This window comes from Coregonus lavaretus, assembly GCF_964263955.1.
Source record: "Coregonus lavaretus genome assembly, contig: HAP1_SCAFFOLD_455, whole genome shotgun sequence".
NCBI classification, from domain to species: Eukaryota; Metazoa; Chordata; class Actinopteri; order Salmoniformes; family Salmonidae; genus Coregonus; species Coregonus lavaretus.
In genome coordinates this window covers 298360-317907 of record NW_028166879.1, presented here as the reverse complement: position 1 = coordinate 317907, position 19548 = coordinate 298360, and the positions used below count along the sequence as shown (strand labels likewise).

The 19548-nt window shown below is 46.2% G+C and overlaps 1 protein-coding gene across 1 annotated transcript in view; it reads right to left on the bottom strand.

The window, feature by feature from the left end:
- LOC311114176 (translocating chain-associated membrane protein 1-like) overlaps positions 1–19548 on the bottom strand; it is a 31507-nt gene that overhangs the window by 6762 nt on the left and 5197 nt on the right. Inside the window, exons 5-8 of the mRNA XM_084189450.1 lie at positions 5955–6013; positions 2739–2823; positions 2423–2493; positions 1186–1290 (exon numbers count right to left, since the gene is read on the bottom strand). Coding sequence (XP_084045576.1) covers positions 1186–1290; positions 2423–2493; positions 2739–2823; positions 5955–6013 — 320 coding nt within the window. The remainder of the gene's footprint in view (positions 1–1185; positions 1291–2422; positions 2494–2738; positions 2824–5954; positions 6014–19548) is intronic.

The following is a 19548-nucleotide window of genomic DNA, read 5'->3' as shown; positions in this document are numbered from 1 at the left end:
TGTGTGTTTCCCTGCATTAAAGTCCCCGGCCACTAGAAGTGCCGCCTCTGGATGAGCGTCTTCCTGTTTGCTTATGGCTGTATACAGTTAATTGAGTGCGGTCTTAGTGCCAGCATCGGTTTGTGGTGGTAAATAGACAGCTACGAAGAATATAGATGAAAACTATCTTGGTAGATAGTGTGGTCTACAGCTTATCATACTTTAGGCGAGCAAAACCTTGAGACTTCCTTAGATATCGTGCACCAGCTGTTGTTTACAAATATACACAGACCGCCACCCCTTGTCTTACCAGAGGCTGCCGTTCTATCCTACCGATACAGTGTATAACCTGCCAGCTGTATGTTATCCGTGTCATCGTTCAGCCGCGACTCTGTGAAACATAAGATATTACAGTTTTTAATGTCCCGTTGGTAGGATATACGTGTCCCGTTGGTAGGATATATACGTGTCCCGTTGGTAGGATATACGTGTCCCGTTGGTAGGATATATACGTGTCCCGTTGGTAGGATATATACGTGTCCCGTTGGTAGGATATATACGTGTCCCGTTGGTAGGATATATACGTGTCCCGTTGGTAGGATATATACGTGTCCCGTTGGTAGGATATATACGTGTCCCGTTGGTAGGATATATACGTGTACCGTTGGTAGGATATATACGTGTACCGTTGGTAGGATATATACGTGCCTGTAATTCGTCCAATTCATTATGAAGCGATCGTAAATTGGCCAATAGTATCGATGGCAAAGGCAGATTAGCCACTCGTCGCCGGCTCCTTACCAGGCACCCCGATCTCCTTCCGCGATATCTCCTTTTCTTTCTGCTGCGAGTGACGGGGATGAGGGCCCTGTCGGGTGTCTGGAGGACATCCCTATCGTCCGACTCATTAAAGAAAAAGTATTCGTCCAGTTCAAGGTGAGTAATCGCTGTTCTGATGTCCAGAAGCTCTTTTCGGTCATAAGAGACGGAAGCAGCAACATTATTTACAAAATAAAGTTACAAACAATGTGAAAAAACACACAGTCCTCCACCTCAACTCACCCAGTGTGTGTGTGTGTGTGTGTGTGTGTGTGTGTGTGTGTGTGTGTGTGAAACCTCAACTGACCCAGTCTGTCTCTTCTGTGTGTGTGTGTGTGTGTGTGTGTGTGTGTGTGTGTGTGTGTGTGTGTGTGCGTGTGTGCTCACCCTGTCAGTCTCTTCTCGTTGCTGAAGTAGACCAGGCGGGACACGTGGAAGAGAAGCTCTACAAAGTAGTGGAACACCAGCAGAACCAGAGCCAGACGATTCAGACTGGAAGACACAAAATGGACGCCGTTAGATGGTTAGATGCTTCATAGAGGAGGTAGCTATCACCATGATCTATTTTTTTTTTTTCTATAAGATAAAGGCCCCAGAAACCTCCAGGAAGTATTGGGGCATACTGAAGCTGCTAAGTTCAGCTAAGGTTGAGCGTGGAACCAGGCCTACTCAATGATAATAAAGAACATGCTGACGTGAAGTGAACTTACAGTAATGTTGATGTGAAATGAACTTACAGTAATGTTGACGTGAACTTACAGTAATGTTGACGTGAAGTGAACTTACAGTAATGTTGACGTGAAGTGAACTTACAGTAATGTTGATGTGAAGTGAACTTACAGTAATGTTGACGTGAACTTACAGTAATGTTGACGTGAACTTACAGTAATGTTGACGTGAAGTGAACTTATAGTAATGTTGACGTGAAGTGAACTTACAGTAATGTTGATGTGACGTGAACTTACAGTAATGTTGACGTGAACTTACAGTAATGTTGACGTGAACTTACAGTAATGTTGACGTGAACTTACAGTAATGTTGACGTGAAGTGAACTTACAGTAATGTTGACGTGAACTTACAGTAATGTTGACGTGAACTTACAGTAATGTTGATGTGAACGTATGTTGATGTGAACGTATGTTGACGTGAAGTGAACTTACAGTAATGTTGACGTGAAGTGAACTTACAGTAATGTTGACGTGAAGTGAACTTACAGTAATGTTGACGTGAACTTACAGTAATGTTGACGTGAACTTACAGTAATGTTGACGTGAACTTACAGTAATGTTGACGTGAAGTGAACTTACAGTAATGTTGACGTGAACTTACAGTAATGTTGACGTGAAGTGAACTTACAGTAATGTTGACGTGAACTTACAGTAATGTTGACGTGAAGTGAACTTACAGTAATGTTGACGTGAACTTACAGTAATGTTGACGTGAACTTACAGTAATGTTGACGTGAACTTACAGTAATGTTGACGTGAAGTGAACTTACAGTAATGTTGATGTGAACTTACAGTAATGTTGATGTGAACTTACAGTAATGTTGATGTGAACTTATGTTGATGTGAACGTATGTTGATGTGAACGTATGTTGATGTGAAGAGAACCAGGTCTTACTTGAGGATGTAGGCTCCTGCGATGTGGACCAAGTACAGAGCGATATATACCAACTGACGAGGAATGTCCTCCTACATGACACACACACACACAAAGGATGTCAGTAAAACATTTACTCTGTTTGTGCATTACGTGTAATGACCTCAGGCAAATGTTAGAAATTCTTTAAATACAATGTTAACATTTGGAAATCAAACAATAAATGGTATGTAGCCTGTCTGTATGCCTAGTCTTTCTACTTGTGAGTTCAGTAACTTCAACCCAAATAACGCACACACACACACACACACACACACACACATACACACGTACTCACTTTCTTGGTCTTTTGGAAGTAGAGCTCGGGGAGGGCGTGAAGCCAGTAGCCCAACTGACAGATGAAATAGAACTTCATCTGGAACCTACAAGCAGGACAAATGAACACCAAGTCTGTCAATTCTAACATAATCACCTTACATTTGCATTTTTTGTCATTTAGCAGACACCCTTATACAGAGCGACTTACAATCAGTGCATTCAACTAAGGTAGGTAAGACAACCACATATCACAGTAAGTAAAACTTTCCTGCAAAAAAAAAAACAGCTATCATTTGCAATCAAATATCTCAGAATAATTAAGCACTAATCAGATTGGTTTAGACACACAGAGGTACATGCTGAGTAAAGACACTCATTCCATATGGGAGTCAGTACCAAATATCTGTTGCTATGACAAACTCATTCCATATGGGAGTCAGTACCAAATATCTGTTGCTATGACAAACTCATTCCATATGGGAGTCAGTACCAAATATCTGTTGCTATGACAAACTCATTCCATATGGGAGTCAGTACCAAATATCTGTTGCTATGACAAACTCATTCCATATGGGAGTCAGTACCAAATATCTGTTGCTATGACAAACTCATTCCATATGGGAGTCAGTACCAAATATCTGTTGCTATGACAAACTCATTCCATATGGGAGTCAGTACCAAATATCTGTTGCTATGACAAACTCATTCCATATGGGAGTCAGTACCAAATATCTGTTGCTATGACAAACTCATTCCATATGGGAGTCAGTACCAAATATCTGTTGCTATGACAAACTCATTCCATATGGGAGTCAGTACCAAATATCTGTTGCTATGACAAACTCATTCCATATGGGAGTCAGTACCAAATATCTGTTGCTATGACAAACTAATTCCATATGGGAGTCAGTACCAAATATCTGTTGCTATGACAAACTCATTCCATATGGGAGTCAGTACCAAATATCTGTTGCTATGACAAACTCATTCCATATGGGAGTCAGTACCAAATATCTGTTGCTATGACAAACTCATTCCATATGGGAGTCAGTACCAAATATCTGTTGCTATGACAAACTCATTCCATATGGGAGTCAGTACCAAATATCTGTTGCTATGACAAACTCATTCCATATGGGAGTCAGTACCAAATATCTGTTGCTATGACAAACTCATTCCATATGGGAGTCAGTACCAAATATCTGTTGCTATGACAAACTCATTCCATATGGGAGTCAGTACCAAATATCTGTTTCTACGACAAACTCATTCCATATGGGAGTCAGTACCAAAACTCTGTTGCTATGACAAACTCATTCCATATGGGAGTCAGTACCAAATATCTGTTGCTATGACAAACTCATTCCATATGGGAGTCAGTACCAAATATCTGTTGCTATGACAAACTCATTCCATATGGGAGTCAGTACCAAATATCTGTTGCTATGACAAACTCATTCCATATGGGAGTCAGTACCAAATATCTGTTGCTATGACAAACTCATTCCATATGGGAGTCAGTACCAAATATCTGTTGCTATGACAAACTCATTCCATATGGGAGTCAGTACCAAATATCTGTTGCTATGACAAACTCATTCCATATGGGAGTCAGTACCAAATATCTGTTGCTATGACAAACTCATTCCATATGGGAGTCAGTACCAAATATCTGTTGCTATGACAAACTCATTCCATATGGGAGTCAGTACCAAAAATCTGTTGCTATGACAAACTCATTCCATATGGGAGTCAGTACCAAATATCTGTTGCTATGACAAACTCATTCCATATGGGAGTCAGTACCAAATATCTGTTGCTATGACAAACTCATTCCATATGGGAGTCAGTACCAAATATCTGTTGCTATGACAAACTCATTCCATATGGGAGTCAGTACCAAAAATCTGTTGCTATGACAAACTCATTCCATATGGGAGTCAGTACCAAATATCTGTTGCTATGACAAACTCATTCCATATGGGAGTCAGTACCAAATATCTGTTGCTATGACAAACTCATTCCATATGGGAGTCAGTACCAAAAAATCTGTTGCTATGACAAACTCATTCCATATGGGAGTCAGTACCAAAAAATCTGTTGCTATGACAAACTCATTCCACATGGGAGTCAGCACCAACACACCCACCTCCTTCTATTAACGTCTATGCAAATCCTGCGACTAACAAGAAAATACACCACCTCTGATCTGTCCAATCAAATATCTAAAGCTTGTATGAGCACACTAGTTTACAGTGGTTTACACAAAAGGTACTAAGTAAGGAGAATGGTTTCCACACTTATAGACTGGCTATAGAACTTAGACTAGTTTACACCAGTACTTAGGACTACTTGGGAGAACTAAGCTCTGAGTATTCAACCTGTATGTTTAAACAAACCCACCTACTTCCCTTAACGTCTATGCAAAAATTGCACCAGTTGACATTAGTTTACATATGGAACTGAGGACTGAGAATGCTCAGTGGTGGTTGGTCATTAGGGAACTGAGGACTGAGAATACTGAGTGGTGGTTGGTCATTAGGGAACTGAGGACTGAGAATACTGAGTGGTGGTTGGTCATTAGGGAACTGAGGACTGAGAATACTGAGTGGTGGTTGGTCATTAGGGAACTGAGGACTGAGTATACTGAGTGGTGGTTGGTCATTAGGGAACTGAGGACTGAGAATACTGAGTGGTGGTTGGTCATTAGCGAACTGAGGACTGAGAATGCTCAGTGGTGGTTGGTCATTAGGGAACTGAGGACTGAGAATGCTCAGTGGTGGTTGGTCATTAGGGAACTGAGGACTGAGAATGCTCAGTGGTGGTTGGTCATTAGGGAACTGAGGACTGAGAATACTGAGTGGTGGTTGGTCATTAGGGAACTGAGGACTGAGAATACTGAGTGGTGGTTGGTCATTAGGGAACTGAGGACTGAGAATGATGAGTGGTGGTTGGTCATTAGGGAACTGAGGACTGAGAATACTGAGTGGTGGTTGGTCATTAGGGAACTGAGGACTGAGAATACTGAGTGGTGGTTGGTCATTAGTGAACTGAGGACTGAGAATGATGAGTGGTGGTTGGCCATTACAAAGGAAACAACAGCTAGGGGGATATGGAAAGGTTTACTTGTGTTTAGTTGTACACATGGCTCTTAAAGGGGCAGTACCCACTAATGAGCCTTTTGTACAATGTGCTTGTTTGCATTGTGTTTACATGGTCTGGCTCCAGTACTTACGGCATCAAGGTATGGGGGTAGCCTTCCCATAGATTCACTGGGTTGGACAGGAAGTTCTCCTGGAGAAGAGAAATGTATTGTTGATCATATGGATGACAGAGACAGACAGGAGACAGAGACAGACAGACAGGAGACAGACAGGATGCACAGAGACAGACATACATTTACATTTTAGTCATTTAGCAGACGCTCTTATCCAGAGCGACTTACAGTTAGTGAGTGCATACATTATTATTTTTTTATTTTGCATACTGGCCCCCCGTGGGAAACGAACCCACAACCCTGGCGTTGCAAACGCCATGCTCTACCAACTGAGCTACATCCCTGCCGGCCATTCCCTCCCCTACCCTGGATGACGCTGGGCCAATTGTGCGCCGCCCTATGGGTCTCCCGGTCACGGCCGGCTACGACAGAGCCTGGATTCGAACCAGGATCTAGTGGCACAGCTAGCAATTCAATGCAGTGCCTTAGACCACTGCGCCACTCGGGAGAACAGAGACAGACAGAGAGGAGACAGAGAGAGACAGACAGAGAGGAGACAGAGAGAGACAGACAGAGAGGAGACAGAGAGAGACAGACAGAGAGGAGACACAGAGAGACAGACAGAGAGAGAGACAGACAGAGAGAGAGACAGACAGAGAGGAGACAGACAGAGAGGAGACAGACAGAGAGGAGACACAGAGAGGAGACAGACAGAGAGGAGACAGACAGAGAGGAGACAGACAGAGAGGAGACAGACAGAGAGGAGACAGACAGAGAGGAGACAGACAGAGAGGAGACAGAGAGAGACAGACAGAGAGGAGACAGAGAGAGACAGACAGAGAGGAGACAGAGAGAGACAGACAGAGAGGAGACACAGAGAGACAGACAGAGAGAGAGACAGACAGAGAGGAGACAGACAGAGAGGAGACAGACAGAGAGGAGACACAGAGAGGAGACAGACAGAGAGGAGACAGACAGAGAGGAGACAGACAGAGAGGAGACAGACAGAGAGGAGACAGACAGAGAGGAGACAGACAGAGAGGAGACAGACAGAGAGGAGACAGACCGAGAGGAGACAGACAGAGAGGAGACAGACAGAGGAGACACAGAGAGACAGACAGAGAGGAGACAGACAGAGAGGAGACACAGAGAGACAGACAGAGAGGAGACACAGAGAGGAGCTACAGAAAGACAGACAGAGAGGAGACACAGAGAGACAGACAGAGAGGAGACAGACACAGAGAGACAGACAGAGAGGAGACAGACAGAGAGGAGCCAGACACAGAGAGACAGACAGAGAGGAGACAGACAGAGAGGAGCCAGACACAGAGAGACAGACAAAGAGGAGACACAGAGAGACAGACAGAGAGGAGACAGAGAGGAGACAGACAGAGAGGAGACACAGAGGAGACAGACAGAGAGGAGACACAGAGGAGACAGACAGAGAGGAGACACAGAGAGACGAGACGCAGAGAGACAGACACAGAGGAGACAGACAGCGGGCTGTCATGTGCCATTGGGTAATTTATTTTAAAATAGATATGTCCATTTTATACATGATATAATAACAGATTGCATTTTGCACCCCCACCCCAGTCACCTCAAGATGGTTTTGACCACTAAAGTTTTGCTTTGCTCCCACATGGACTGTTTTGGATCAGTGCCGTAATTTTATTTATTTCACCTTTATTTAACCAGGTAAGCCAGTTGAGAACAAGTTCTCATTTACAACTGTGACCCGGCCAAGATAAAGCAAAGCAGTGCGGAAAAAACAACAACAACAACACAGAGTTACACATGGGGTAAACAAAAACGTACAGTCAATAACGAATAGGAAATTTATATAGTGTGTGCAAATGTAGTAAGTTATGGAGGTAAGGCAATAAATAGGCCATAGTGCAAAATAATTACAATTTAGTATTAACACTGGAGTGATAGATTTGCAGAAGATGATGTGCAAATAGAGATACTGGGGTGCAAATGAGCAAAATAAATAACAATATAGGGATGAGGTAGTTGGGTGGGCTAATTACAGATGGGCTGTGTACAGGTGCAGTGATCAGTAAGCTGCTCTGACAACTGATGCTTAAAGTTAGTGAGGGAGATAAGAGTCTCCAGCTTCAGAGATTTTTGCAATTTGTTCCAGTCATTGGCAGCAGAGAACTGGAAGGAATGGCGGCCAAAGGAGGTGTTGGCTTTGGGGATGACCAGTGAGATATACCTGCTGGAGCGCAGACTATGGGTGGGTGTTGCTATGGTGACCAATGAGCTAAGATAAGGCGGGGATTTGCCTAGCAGTGATTTATAGATGGCCTGGAACCAGTGGGTTTGGTGACGAATATGTAGTGAGGACCAGCCAACAAGAGCGTACAGGTCGCAGTGGTGGGTAGTATATGGGGCTTTGGAGACAAAACGGATGGCACTGTGATAGACTACATCCAATTTGCTGAGTAGAGTGTTGGAGGCTATTTTGTAAATGACATCGCCGAAGTCAAGAATCGGTAGGATAGTCAGTTTTACGAGGGCATGTTTGGCAGCATGAGTGAAAGAGGCTTTGTTGCGAAATAGGAAACCGATTCTAGATTGAACTTTGGATTGGAGATGCTTAATGTGAGTCTGGAAGGAGAGTTTACAGTCTAACCAGACACCTAGGTATTTGTAGTTGTCCACATACTCTAGGTCAGACCCGTCGAGAGTAGTGATTCTAGTCGGGTGGGCGGGTGCCAGCAGCGTTCGATTGAAGAGCATGCATTTAGTTTTACTAGTGTTTAAGAGCAGTTGGAGGCTACTGAAGGAGTGTTGTATGGCATTGAAGCTCGTTTGGAGGTTTGTTAACACAGTGTCCAATGAAGGGCCAGATGTATACAAAATGGTGTCGTCTGCGTAGAGGTGGATCTGAGAGTCACCAGCAGCAAGAGCGACATCATTGATATACACGGAGAAAAGAGTCGGCCCAAGAATTGAACCCTGTGGCACCCCCATAGAGACTGCCATAGGTCCAGACAACAGGCCCTCCGATTTGACACATTGAACTCTATCTGAGAAGTAGTTGGTGAACCAGGCGAGGCAGTCATTTCAGAAACCAAGGCTATTTAGTCTGCCAATAAGAATGCGGTGATTGACAGAGTCGAAAGCCTTGGCCGGGTCGATGAAGACGGCTGCACAGTACTGTCTATTATCGATCGCGGTTATAATATCATTTAGGACGTTGAGCGTGGCTGAAGTGCACCCACAACCAGCTCGGAAACCTGATTGCATAGCGGAGAAGGTACGGTGGGATTCGAAATGGTCGGTGATCTGTTTGTTAACTTGGCTTTCAAAAACTTTCGAAAGGCAGGGCAGGATGGATATAGGTCTGTAACAGTTTGGATCTAGAGTGTCACCCCCTTTGAAGAGGAGGATGACCGCGGCAGCTTTCCAATCTCTGGGGATCTCAGACGATACGAAAGAGAGGTTGAACAGGCTAGTAATAGGGGTTGCGACAATTTCGGCGGCTAATTTTAGAAAGGGTCCAGATTGTCTAGCCCAGCTGATTTGTAGGGGTCCAGATTTTGCAGCTCTTTCAGAACATCAGCTGTCTGAATTTGGGTGAAGGAGAAGCGGGGGAGGGGGGGGGGGGTCAGCAGGCTGTGTGTTGGTCAGCAGGCTGTAGGCTGTGTGTTGGTCAGCAGGCTGTGTGTTGGTCAGTAGGCTGTAGGCTGTGTGTTGGTCAGCAGGCTGTGTGTTGGTCAGCAGGCTGTTTGTTGGTCAGCAGGCTGTGTGTTGGTCAGCAGGCTGTGTGTTGGTCAGCAGGCTGTAGGCTGTGTGTTGGTCAGCAGGCTGTGTGTTGGTCAGCAGGCTGTGTGTTGGTCAGCAGGCTGTAGGCTGTGTGTTGGTCAGCAGGCTGTGTGTTGGTCAGCAGGCTGTGTGTTGGTCAGCAGGCTGTAGGCTGTGTGTTGGTCAGCAGGCTGTGTGTTGGTCAGCAGGCTGTAGGCTGTGTGTTGGTCAGCAGGCTGTGTGTTGGTCAGCAGGCTGTGTGTTGGTCAGCAGGCTGTGTGTTGGTCAGCAGGCTGTGTGTTGGTCAGCAGGCTGTAGACTGTGTGTTGGTCAGCAGGCTGTGTGTTGGTCAGCAGGCTGTAGGCTGTGTGTTGGTCAGCAGGCTGTGTGTTGGTCAGCAGGCTGTGTGTTGGTCAGCAGGCTGTGTGTTGGTCAGCAGGCTGTAGGCTGTGTGTTGGTCAGCAGGCTGTGTGTTGGTCAGCAGGCTGTAGGCTGGTCAGCAGGCTGTAGGCTGTGTGTTGGTCAGCAGGCTGTGTGTTGGTCAGCAGGCTGTGTGTTGGTCAGCAGGCTGTGTGTTGGTCAGCAGGCTGTGTGTTGGTCAGCAGGCTATGTGTTGGTCAGCAGGCTGTAGGCTGTGTGTTGGTCAGCAGGCTGTGTGTTGGTCAGCAGGCTGTGTGTTGGTCAGCAGGCTGTGTGTTGGTCAGCAGGCTGTGTGTTGGTCAGCAGGCTGTGTGTTGGTCAGCAGGCTGTAGGCTGTGTGTTGGTCAGCAGGCTGTGTGTTGGTCAGCAGGCTGTGTGTTGGTCAGCAGACTGTAGGCTGTGTGTTGGTCAGCAGGCTGTGTGTTGGTCAGCAGGCTGTGTGTTGGTCAGTAGGCTGTGTGTTGGTCAGCAGGCTGTGTGTTGGTCAGCAGGCTGTAGGCTGTGTGTTGGTCAGCAGGCTGTGTGTTGGTCAGCAGGCTGTGTGTTGGTCAGCAGGCTGTGTGTTGGTCAGCAGGCTGTGTGTTGGTCAGCAGGCTGTGTGTTGGTCAGCAGGCTGTAGGCTGTGTGTTGGTCAGCAGGCTGCAGGCTGTGTGTTGGTCAGCAGGCTGTGTGTTGGTCAGCAGGCTGTGTGTTGGTCAGCAGGCTGTAGGCTGTGTGTTGGTCAGCAGGCTGCAGGCTGTGTGTTGGTCAGCAGGCTGTGTGTTGGTCAGCAGGCTGTGTGTTGGTCAGCAGGCTGTGTGTTGGTCAGCAGGCTGTAGGCTGTGTGTTGGTCAGCAGGCTGTAGGCTGTGTGTTGGTCAGTAGGCTGTAGGCTGTGTGTTGGTCAGCAGGCTGTGTGTTGGTCAGCAGGCTGTGTGTTGGTCAGCAGGCTGTAGGCTGTGTGTTGGTCAGCAGGCTGTGTGTTGGTCAGCAGGCTGTGTGTTGGTCAGCAGGCTGTAGGCTGTGTGTTGGTCAGCAGGCTGTGTGTTGGTCAGCAGGCTGTGTGTTGGTCAGCAGACTGTAGGCTGTGTGTTGGTCAGCAGGCTGTGTGTTGGTCAGCAGGCTGTGTGTTGGTCAGCAGGCTGCAGGCTGTGTGTTGGTCAGCAGGCTGTGTGTTGGTCAGCAGGCTGTAGGCTGTGTGTTGGTCAGCAGGCTGTGTGTTGGTCAGCAGGCTGTGTGTTGGTCAGCAGGCTGTGTGTTGGTCAGTAGGCTGTGTGTTGGTCAGCAGGCTGTGTGTTGGTCAGCAGGCTGTAGGCTGTGTGTTGGTCAGCAGGCTGTGTGTTGGTCAGCAGGCTGTAGGCTGTGTGTTGGTCAGCAGGCTGTGTGTTGGTCAGCAGGCTGTGTGTTGGTCAGCAGGCTGTGTGTTGGTCAGCAGGCTGTGTGTTGGTCAGCAGGCTGTAGGCTGTGTGTTGGTCAGCAGGCTGTGTGTTGGTCAGCAGGCTGTGTGTTGGTCAGCAGGCTGTGTGTTGGTCAGCAGGCTGTGTGTTGGTCAGCAGGCTGTAGGCTGTGTGTTGGTCAGCAGGCTGTGTGTTGGTCAGCAGGCTGTGTGTTGGTCAGCAGGCTGTGTGTTGGTCAGTAGGCTGTGTGTTGGTCAGTAGGCTGCAGGCTGTGTGTTGGTCAGCAGGCTGTGTGTTGGTCAGCAGGCTGCAGGCTGTGTGTTGGTCAGCAGGCTGTGTGTTGGTCAGCAGGCTGTGTGTTGGTCAGCAGGCTATAGGCTGTGTGTTGGTCAGCAGGCTGTGTGTTGGTCAGCAGGCTGTGTGTTGGTCAGCAGGCTGTGTGTTGGTCAGCAGGCTGCAGGCTGTGTGTTGGTCAGCAGGCTGTGTGTTGGTCAGCAGGCTATAGGCTGTGTGTTGGTCAGTAGGCTGCAGGCTGTGTGTTGGTCAGCAGGCTGTGTGTTGGTCAGCAGGCTGCAGGCTGTGTGTTGGTCAGCAGGCTGTGTGTTGGTCAGCAGGCTGTGTGTTGGTCAGCAGGCTGTAGGCTGTGTGTTGGTCAGCAGGCTGTAGGCTGTGTGTTGGTCAGTAGGCTGTAGGCTGTGTGTTGGTCAGCAGGCTGTGTGTTGGTCAGCAGGCTGTGTGTTGGTCAGCAGGCTGTAGGCTGTGTGTTGGTCAGCAGGCTGTGTGTTGGTCAGCAGGCTGTAGGCTGTGTGTTGGTCAGTAGGCTGTAGGCTGTGTGTTGGTCAGCAGGCTGTAGGCTGTGTGTTGGTCAGCAGGCTGTAGGCTGTGTGTTGGTCAGTAGGCTGTAGGCTGTGTGTTGGTCAGCAGGCTGTGTGTTGGTCAGCAGGCTGTGTGTTGGTCAGCAGGCTGTAGGCTGTGTGTTGGTCAGCAGGCTGTGTGTTGGTCAGCAGGCTGTGTGTTGGTCAGCAGGCTGTAGGCTGTGTGTTGGTCAGCAGGCTGTGTGTTGGTCAGCAGGCTGTGTGTTGGTCAGCAGGCTGTAGGCTGTGTGTTGGTCAGCAGGCTGTGTGTTGGTCAGTAGGCTGCAGGCTGTGTGTTGGTCAGCAGGCTGTGTGTTGGTCAGCAGGCTGTGTGTTGGTCAGCAGGCTGTGTGTTGGTCATCTGGATCTCCATTGGTCTTTTGTTTACTGTAACTGGCCTGAACACAGACTGTCTTTATCATTCTGTTTATAGGCTTATAGCAGTACCACTTTTGTTCTGTTCACATTCATTCGTTCGCATTTGTTTAGAGTTTTAATATCACGTGCACAAGTACAGTGAAATGCCTTTCTTGCCAACAATGCAGTCATCAATATCAATGTAGCACTAAAATTAACTTAAGGTAGAACAAACACACACGAGAAATAAAAAAAGACCCCTTCCCCTTTTCATTACGTTACAGCCTTATTCTAAAATGAATTAAATAAATACAATTCCTCAATCAATCTACACACAATACCCCATAATGAAAGGTTTATATAAAGTCAGGATCGAGGGAAAGATGAACAGAGCAAAGTACAGAGAGATCCTTGATGAAAACCTGCTCCAGAGCGCTCAGGACCTCAAATTGGGGCGAAGGATCACCTTCCAACAGGACAACGACCCTAAGCACACAGCCAAGACAACGCAGGAGTGGCTTCGGGACAAGTCTCTGAATGTCCTTGAGTGGCCAAGCCAGAGCCCGGACTTGAACCTGATCGAACATCTCTGGAGAGACCTGAAAATAGCTGTGCAGCGACGCTCCCCATCCAACCTGACAGAGCTTGAGAGGATCTGCAGAGAAGAATGGGAGAAACTCCCCAAATACAGGTGGGCCAAGGTTGTAGTGTCATACCCAAGAAGACTCGAGGCTGTAATCACTGCCAAAGGTGCTTCAATAAAGTACTGAGTAAAGGGTCTGATTACTTATGTAAATTAATTTCCAAAAATGTCTACAAACCTGTTTTTGCTTTGTCATTATGGGGTATTGTGTGTAGATTAATGAGGAGGGAAAAATCAATTTAATCCATTTTAGAATAAGGCTGTAACGTAACAAAATGTGGAAAAAGTAAAGGGGTCTGAATACTTTCCGAATGCACTGTATACAGGGTCAGCTCCAACACCATATTTACAATGTGCAGGGATACTGGGGTGATTGAGGTAAATACAGTTTAAGTCGGAAGTTTACATACACTTAGATTGGAGTCATTAAAACTCCTTTTTCAACCACTCCACAAATGTATTATAATAATAATAATAATAATAATAATAATTATAATAAGCCATTTAGCAGACGCTTTTATCCAAAGTGACTTACAGTCATGTGTGCATACATTTTTACGTATGGGTGGTCCCGGGGATTGAACCCACTACCCTGGCGTTACAAGCGCCATGCTCTACCAATTGAGCTACAGAGGACCAGGTCAACAAACTATAGTTTTGGCAAGTCGGTTAGTACATCTACTTTGTGCATGACACAAGTAATTTATCCAACAATTGTTTACAGACAGATTATTTCATTTATAATTCACTGTACTACAATTCCAGTGGGTCAGAAGTTTACATACACTAAGTTGACTGTGCCTTTAAACAGCTTGGAAAATTCCAGAAAATGATGTCATGGCTTTAGAAGCTTCTGATACGCTAATTGACATCATTTGAGTCAATTGGAGGTGTACCTGTGGATGTATTTCAAGGCCTACCTTCAAACTCAGTGCCTCTTTGCTTGACATCATGGGAAAATCAAAAGAAATCAGCCAAGACCTCAGAAACAAAATTGTAGACTTCCACAAGTCTGGTTCATCCTTGGGAGCAATTTCCAAACACCTGAAGGTACCAAGTTCATCTGTACAAACAATAGTACGCAAGTATAAACACCATGGGACCACGCAGCCGTCATACCGCTCAGGGAGGAGACGCGTTCTGTCTCCTAGAGATTAACAAACTTTGGTGCGAAAAGGTGCAAATCAATCCCAGAACAACAGCAAAGGACCTTGTGAAGATGCTGGAGGAAATAGGTACAAAAGTATCTATATCCACAGTAAAACGAGTCCTATTTCGACATAACCTGAAAGGCCGCTCAGCAAGGAAGAAGCCACTGCTCCAAAACCGCCATAAAAAAGACAGACTACGGTTTGCAACTGCACAAAGATCGTACTTTTTGGAGAAATGTCCTCTAGTCTGATGAAACAAAAACAGAACTGTTTGGCCATAATGACCATCGTTATGTTTGGAGGAAAAAGGGGGTTGCTTGCAAGCCGAAGAACACCATCCCAACCGTGAAGCACGGGGGTGGCAGCATCATGCTGTGGGGGTGCTTTGCTGCAGGGGGGACTGGTGCACTTCACAAAATAGATGGCATCATGAGGAAGGAAAATTATGTGGATATATTGAAGTAACATCTCAAGACATCAGTCAGCAAGTTAAAGCTTGGTCGCAAATGGGTCTTCCAAATGGACAAGGACCCCAAGCATACTTCCAAAGTTGTGGCAAAATGGCTTAAGTACAACAAAGTCAAGGTATTGGAGTGGCCATCACAAAGCCCTGACCTCAATCCTATAGAAAATTTGTGGGCAGAACTGAAAAAGCATGTGCGAGCAAGGAGGCCTACAAACCTGACTCAGTTACACCAGCTCTGTCAGGAGGAATGGGCCAAAATTCACCCAACTAATTGTGGGAAGCTTGTGGAAGGCTACCCGAAATGTTTGACCCAAGTTAAACAATTTAAAGGCAATGCTACCAAATACTAATTGAGTGTATGTAAACTTCTGATCCACTGGGAATGTGATTAAAGAAATAAAAGCTCTCTACTATTATTCTGACATTTCACATTCTTAAAATAAAGTGGTGATCCTAACTGACCTAAAACTTTTTTTTTTTTCCAAATTTTTTACTAGGATTAAATGTCAGGAATTGTGGAAAAACTGAGTTTAAATGTATTTGGTTAAGGTGTATGTAAACTTCCGACTTCAACTGTATGTATAGGGGTAAGATGACTAGGCATCAGGATATATAATAAACAGAGTAGCAGCAGCGTAAACTATGATTGTATGGGAGTCCGTGTGCATGCGTGTAGAGTCAGTATAAATACAGTGGGGAAAAAAAGTATTTAGTCAGCCACCAATTGTGCAAGTTCTCCCACTTAAAAAGATGAGAGAGGCCTGTAATTTTCATCATAGGTACACGTCAACTATGACAGACAAATTGAGAAAAAAATTTCCAGAAAATCACATTGTAGGATTTTTTATGAATTTATTTGCAAATTATGGTGGAAAATAAGTATTTGGTCACCTACAAACAAGCAAGATTTCTGGCTCTCACAGACCTGTAACTTCTTCTTTAAGAGGCTCCTCTGTCCTCCACTCGTTACCTGTATTAATGGCACCTGTTTGAACTTGTTATCAGTATAAAAGACACCTGTCCACAACCTCAAACAGTCACACTCCAAACTCCACTATGGCCAAGACCAAAGAGCTGTCAAAGGTCACCAGAAACAAAATTGTAGACCTGCACCAGGCTGGGAAGGCTGAATCTGCAATAGGTAAGCAGCTTGGTTTGAAGAAATCAACTGTGGGAGCAATTATTAGGAAATGGAAGACATACAAGACCACTGATAATCTCCCTCGATCTGGGGCTCCACGCAAGATCTCACCCTGTGGGGTCAAAATGATCACAAGAACGGTGAGCAAAAATCCCAGAACCACAAGGGGGGACCTAGTGAATGACCTGCAGAGAGCTGGGACCAAAGTAACAAAGCCTACCATCAGTAACACACTACGCCGCCAGGGACTCAAATCCTGCAGTGCGAGACGTGTCCCCCTGCTTAAGCCAGTACATGTCCAGGCCCATCTGAAGTTTGCTAGAGTGCATTTGGATGATCCAGAAGAGGATTGGGAGAATGTCAGATGGTCAGATGAAACCAAAATATAACTTTTTGGTAAAAACTCAACTCGTCGTGTTTGGAGGACAAAGAATGCTGAGTTGCATCCAAAGAACACCATACTTACTGTGAAGCATGGGGGTGGAAACATCATGATTTGGGGCTGTTTTTCTGAAAAGGGACCAGGACGACTGATCCGTGTAAAGGAAAGAATGAATGGGGCCATGTATCATGAGATTTTAAGTGAAAACCTCCTTCCATCAGCAAGGGCATTGAAGATGAAACATGGCTGGGTCTTTCAGCATGACAATGATCCCAAACACACCGCCCGGGCAACGAAGGAGTGGCTTCGTAAGAAGCATTTCAAGGTCCTGGAGTGGCATAGCCAGTCTCCAGATCTCAACCCCATAGAAAATCTTTGGAGGGAGTTGAAAGTCTGTGTTGCCCAGCGACAGCCCCAAAACATCACTGCTCTAGAGGAGATCTGCATGGAGGAATGGGCCAAAATACCAGCAACAGTGTGTGAAAACCTTGTGAAGACTTACAGAAAACGTTTGACCTGTGTCATTGCCAACAAAGGGTATATAACAAAGTATTGAGAAACTTTTGTTATAGACCAAATACTTATTTTCCACCATAATTTGCAAATAAATTCATTAAAAATCCTACAATGTGATTTTCTGGATTTTTTTTTCTCATTTTGTCTGTCATAGTTGACGTGTACCTATGATGAAAATTACAGGCCTCTCTCATCTTTTTAAGTGGGAGAACTTGCACAATTGGTGGCTGACTAAATACTTTTTTTCCCCACTGTATATGTGCATGTGTCAGAGCGTGTGAGTCATAGAGACAGTGAAAAAAATAATGTAATACACGGTCAACTCAGATAATCCGTGTAGCCATTGTGTTAGCTACTTAGCAGTCTTATGGTTTGGGGATAGAAGCTGTTCAGGAGCATGTTGGTGTCAGACTTGATGCACTGGTACCGCTTGCCGTGCGGAAGGTAGAGTCTATGGCTTGGGTGGCTGGAGTCTATAACGATTTTCCGGGCCTTCCTTTACACCTCCTGATATAGAGTTCCTGGATGGCAGGGATCTCGGCCCCAGTGATGTACTGGGCTGTCCGCACCACCCTCTGTAGCGCCATGCGATCGAGGGCGGTGATATTGCCATACCAAGCAGTGATGCAGCCAGTCAAGATGCTCTCAAATGGTACAGCAACTTTGAGGGTCCAGTGACACCAAGGAACTTGAAGCGCTCGACCAAGCACAACTCCAACACCGTCATTAAGTTTGCTCGACCTGCTCCACTGCAGCCCGTCGATGTGGATGGGGGCGTGCTCGGCCCTCCATTTGCTGTAGTGCACGATCAGCTTCCTGGTCTTACTGATGTTGAGGGAGAGGTTGTTGTCCTGGCACCATTCTGCCAGGTCTCAGACCTCCCCCATGTAGGCTGTCTCATCGTCGTTGGTGATCAGGCCTACCACCGTCGTGTCGTCAGCAAACTTAATGACGGTGTTGGAGTTGTGCTTGGCCACAGAGTGGGTGAACAGGGAGTACAGGAGGGGACTTAGCACACAGCCCTGGGGGGCCCCCGTGTTGAGGGTCAGCGTGGCGGAGGTACTGTTGCCTACCCTCACCACCTGGGATCGGCCCGTCAGGAAGTCCAGGACCCAGTTACAGAGGGAGGTGTTCAGTCCCAGGGTCCTAAGCTTGTTGACGAGCTTGGAGGGGACTATGGTGTTGAATGCTGAGCTGTAGTCAATGAACAGCATTGTCACATAGGTATTCCTCTTATCTAGGTGGGTGAGGGCAGTGTGGAGTGCAATTAAGATTGCGTCATCTATGGATCTGTTCGGGCAGTATGCAAATTGGAGTAGGTCTAGGGTGTCTGGGATGATGGAGTTGATGTGTACCAGACCCACCCTCTCAAAGCACTTTCTGGTAACAGATGTGAGTGCTACAGGGTGGTAGTCATTCTGGCATTAAGCCTTAGAGTTCCTGGGAAGAGGAATGATGGGACAAGGAGAGGTTGTAAATGACCGTGAATATGCCTGCCAGCTGTTCTGTGCATGCTCTGAGAAAGCGCCCTGGAATACCCTCGGGCCCTGCGGCCTTGTGGGTGTTGACCTCATTAAAGTCGGCCTCGGAGAGCGAGACCACCCAGTCCTCTGAATCGGTGGTGGCCCTCACATCCGGCACGATGTTGTTATTCAGTATTTGTTTTGCATGAATAACTAGACTACTATTTTCAGCAGTTAGTTTGCATTATTTTGGTAAGACAGCTGCTTTCAAATAGGGTAATTTACCTATTTTCAAACAGCCTATCTGTCTTCTAGCCTATATTCATTACCAAATAGGCCTTGGTTTAGTGTGAGGGCGCTGTCCATTGTGCTGATACAGAGCAGAGGTGATGGGCTACACATTTCGCACCAACCTGTCACTTCAAAAGTACTCAATGGTCTCGGAGTGTCGGTATTTGAACTTTGTTTATTGTGCTATAGCGTGATATAAGCAGAATTCAATACAATTCCAGTGCAAGAACCCCCCCAAATTGTGCCCCCTCACCGATTCCAACAGCCCCCTTAGTCACTTTATCCTGGCGCCAGGTCTGTCTGCTTCGGCTTGGTAAGTAATATCCACCAAATAAGCCATTTCTACCCTCTTTGCATCAAATATGTATGCTGCTAAGACAAGTTCATTTTAAACCCCCCCCAACCACCCAAGCTTTTGCACCCCCACTTTCAGACAAAGTCAGGCACCCAATACACATACAACTAGCCCAGTATTAAAACCATTTAAAAATCACCTATTAACATCACACACACCAGATAATCCAGTAAACAAATAGTTTAAACCATGTAATGACATGAGGATGCTGGTTCCCCAGCAACACACACACACACACACACACGCACGCCTACCTACCGACATGAGGATGCTGGTTCCCCAGCAACACACACACACACACATACACGCGCACACACACACGCACACGCGCCTACCTACCGACATGAGGATGCTGGTTCCCCAGCAACACACACACACATACACATACACGCGCGCACACACACACGCGCCTACCTACCGACATTAGGATGCTGGTTCCCCA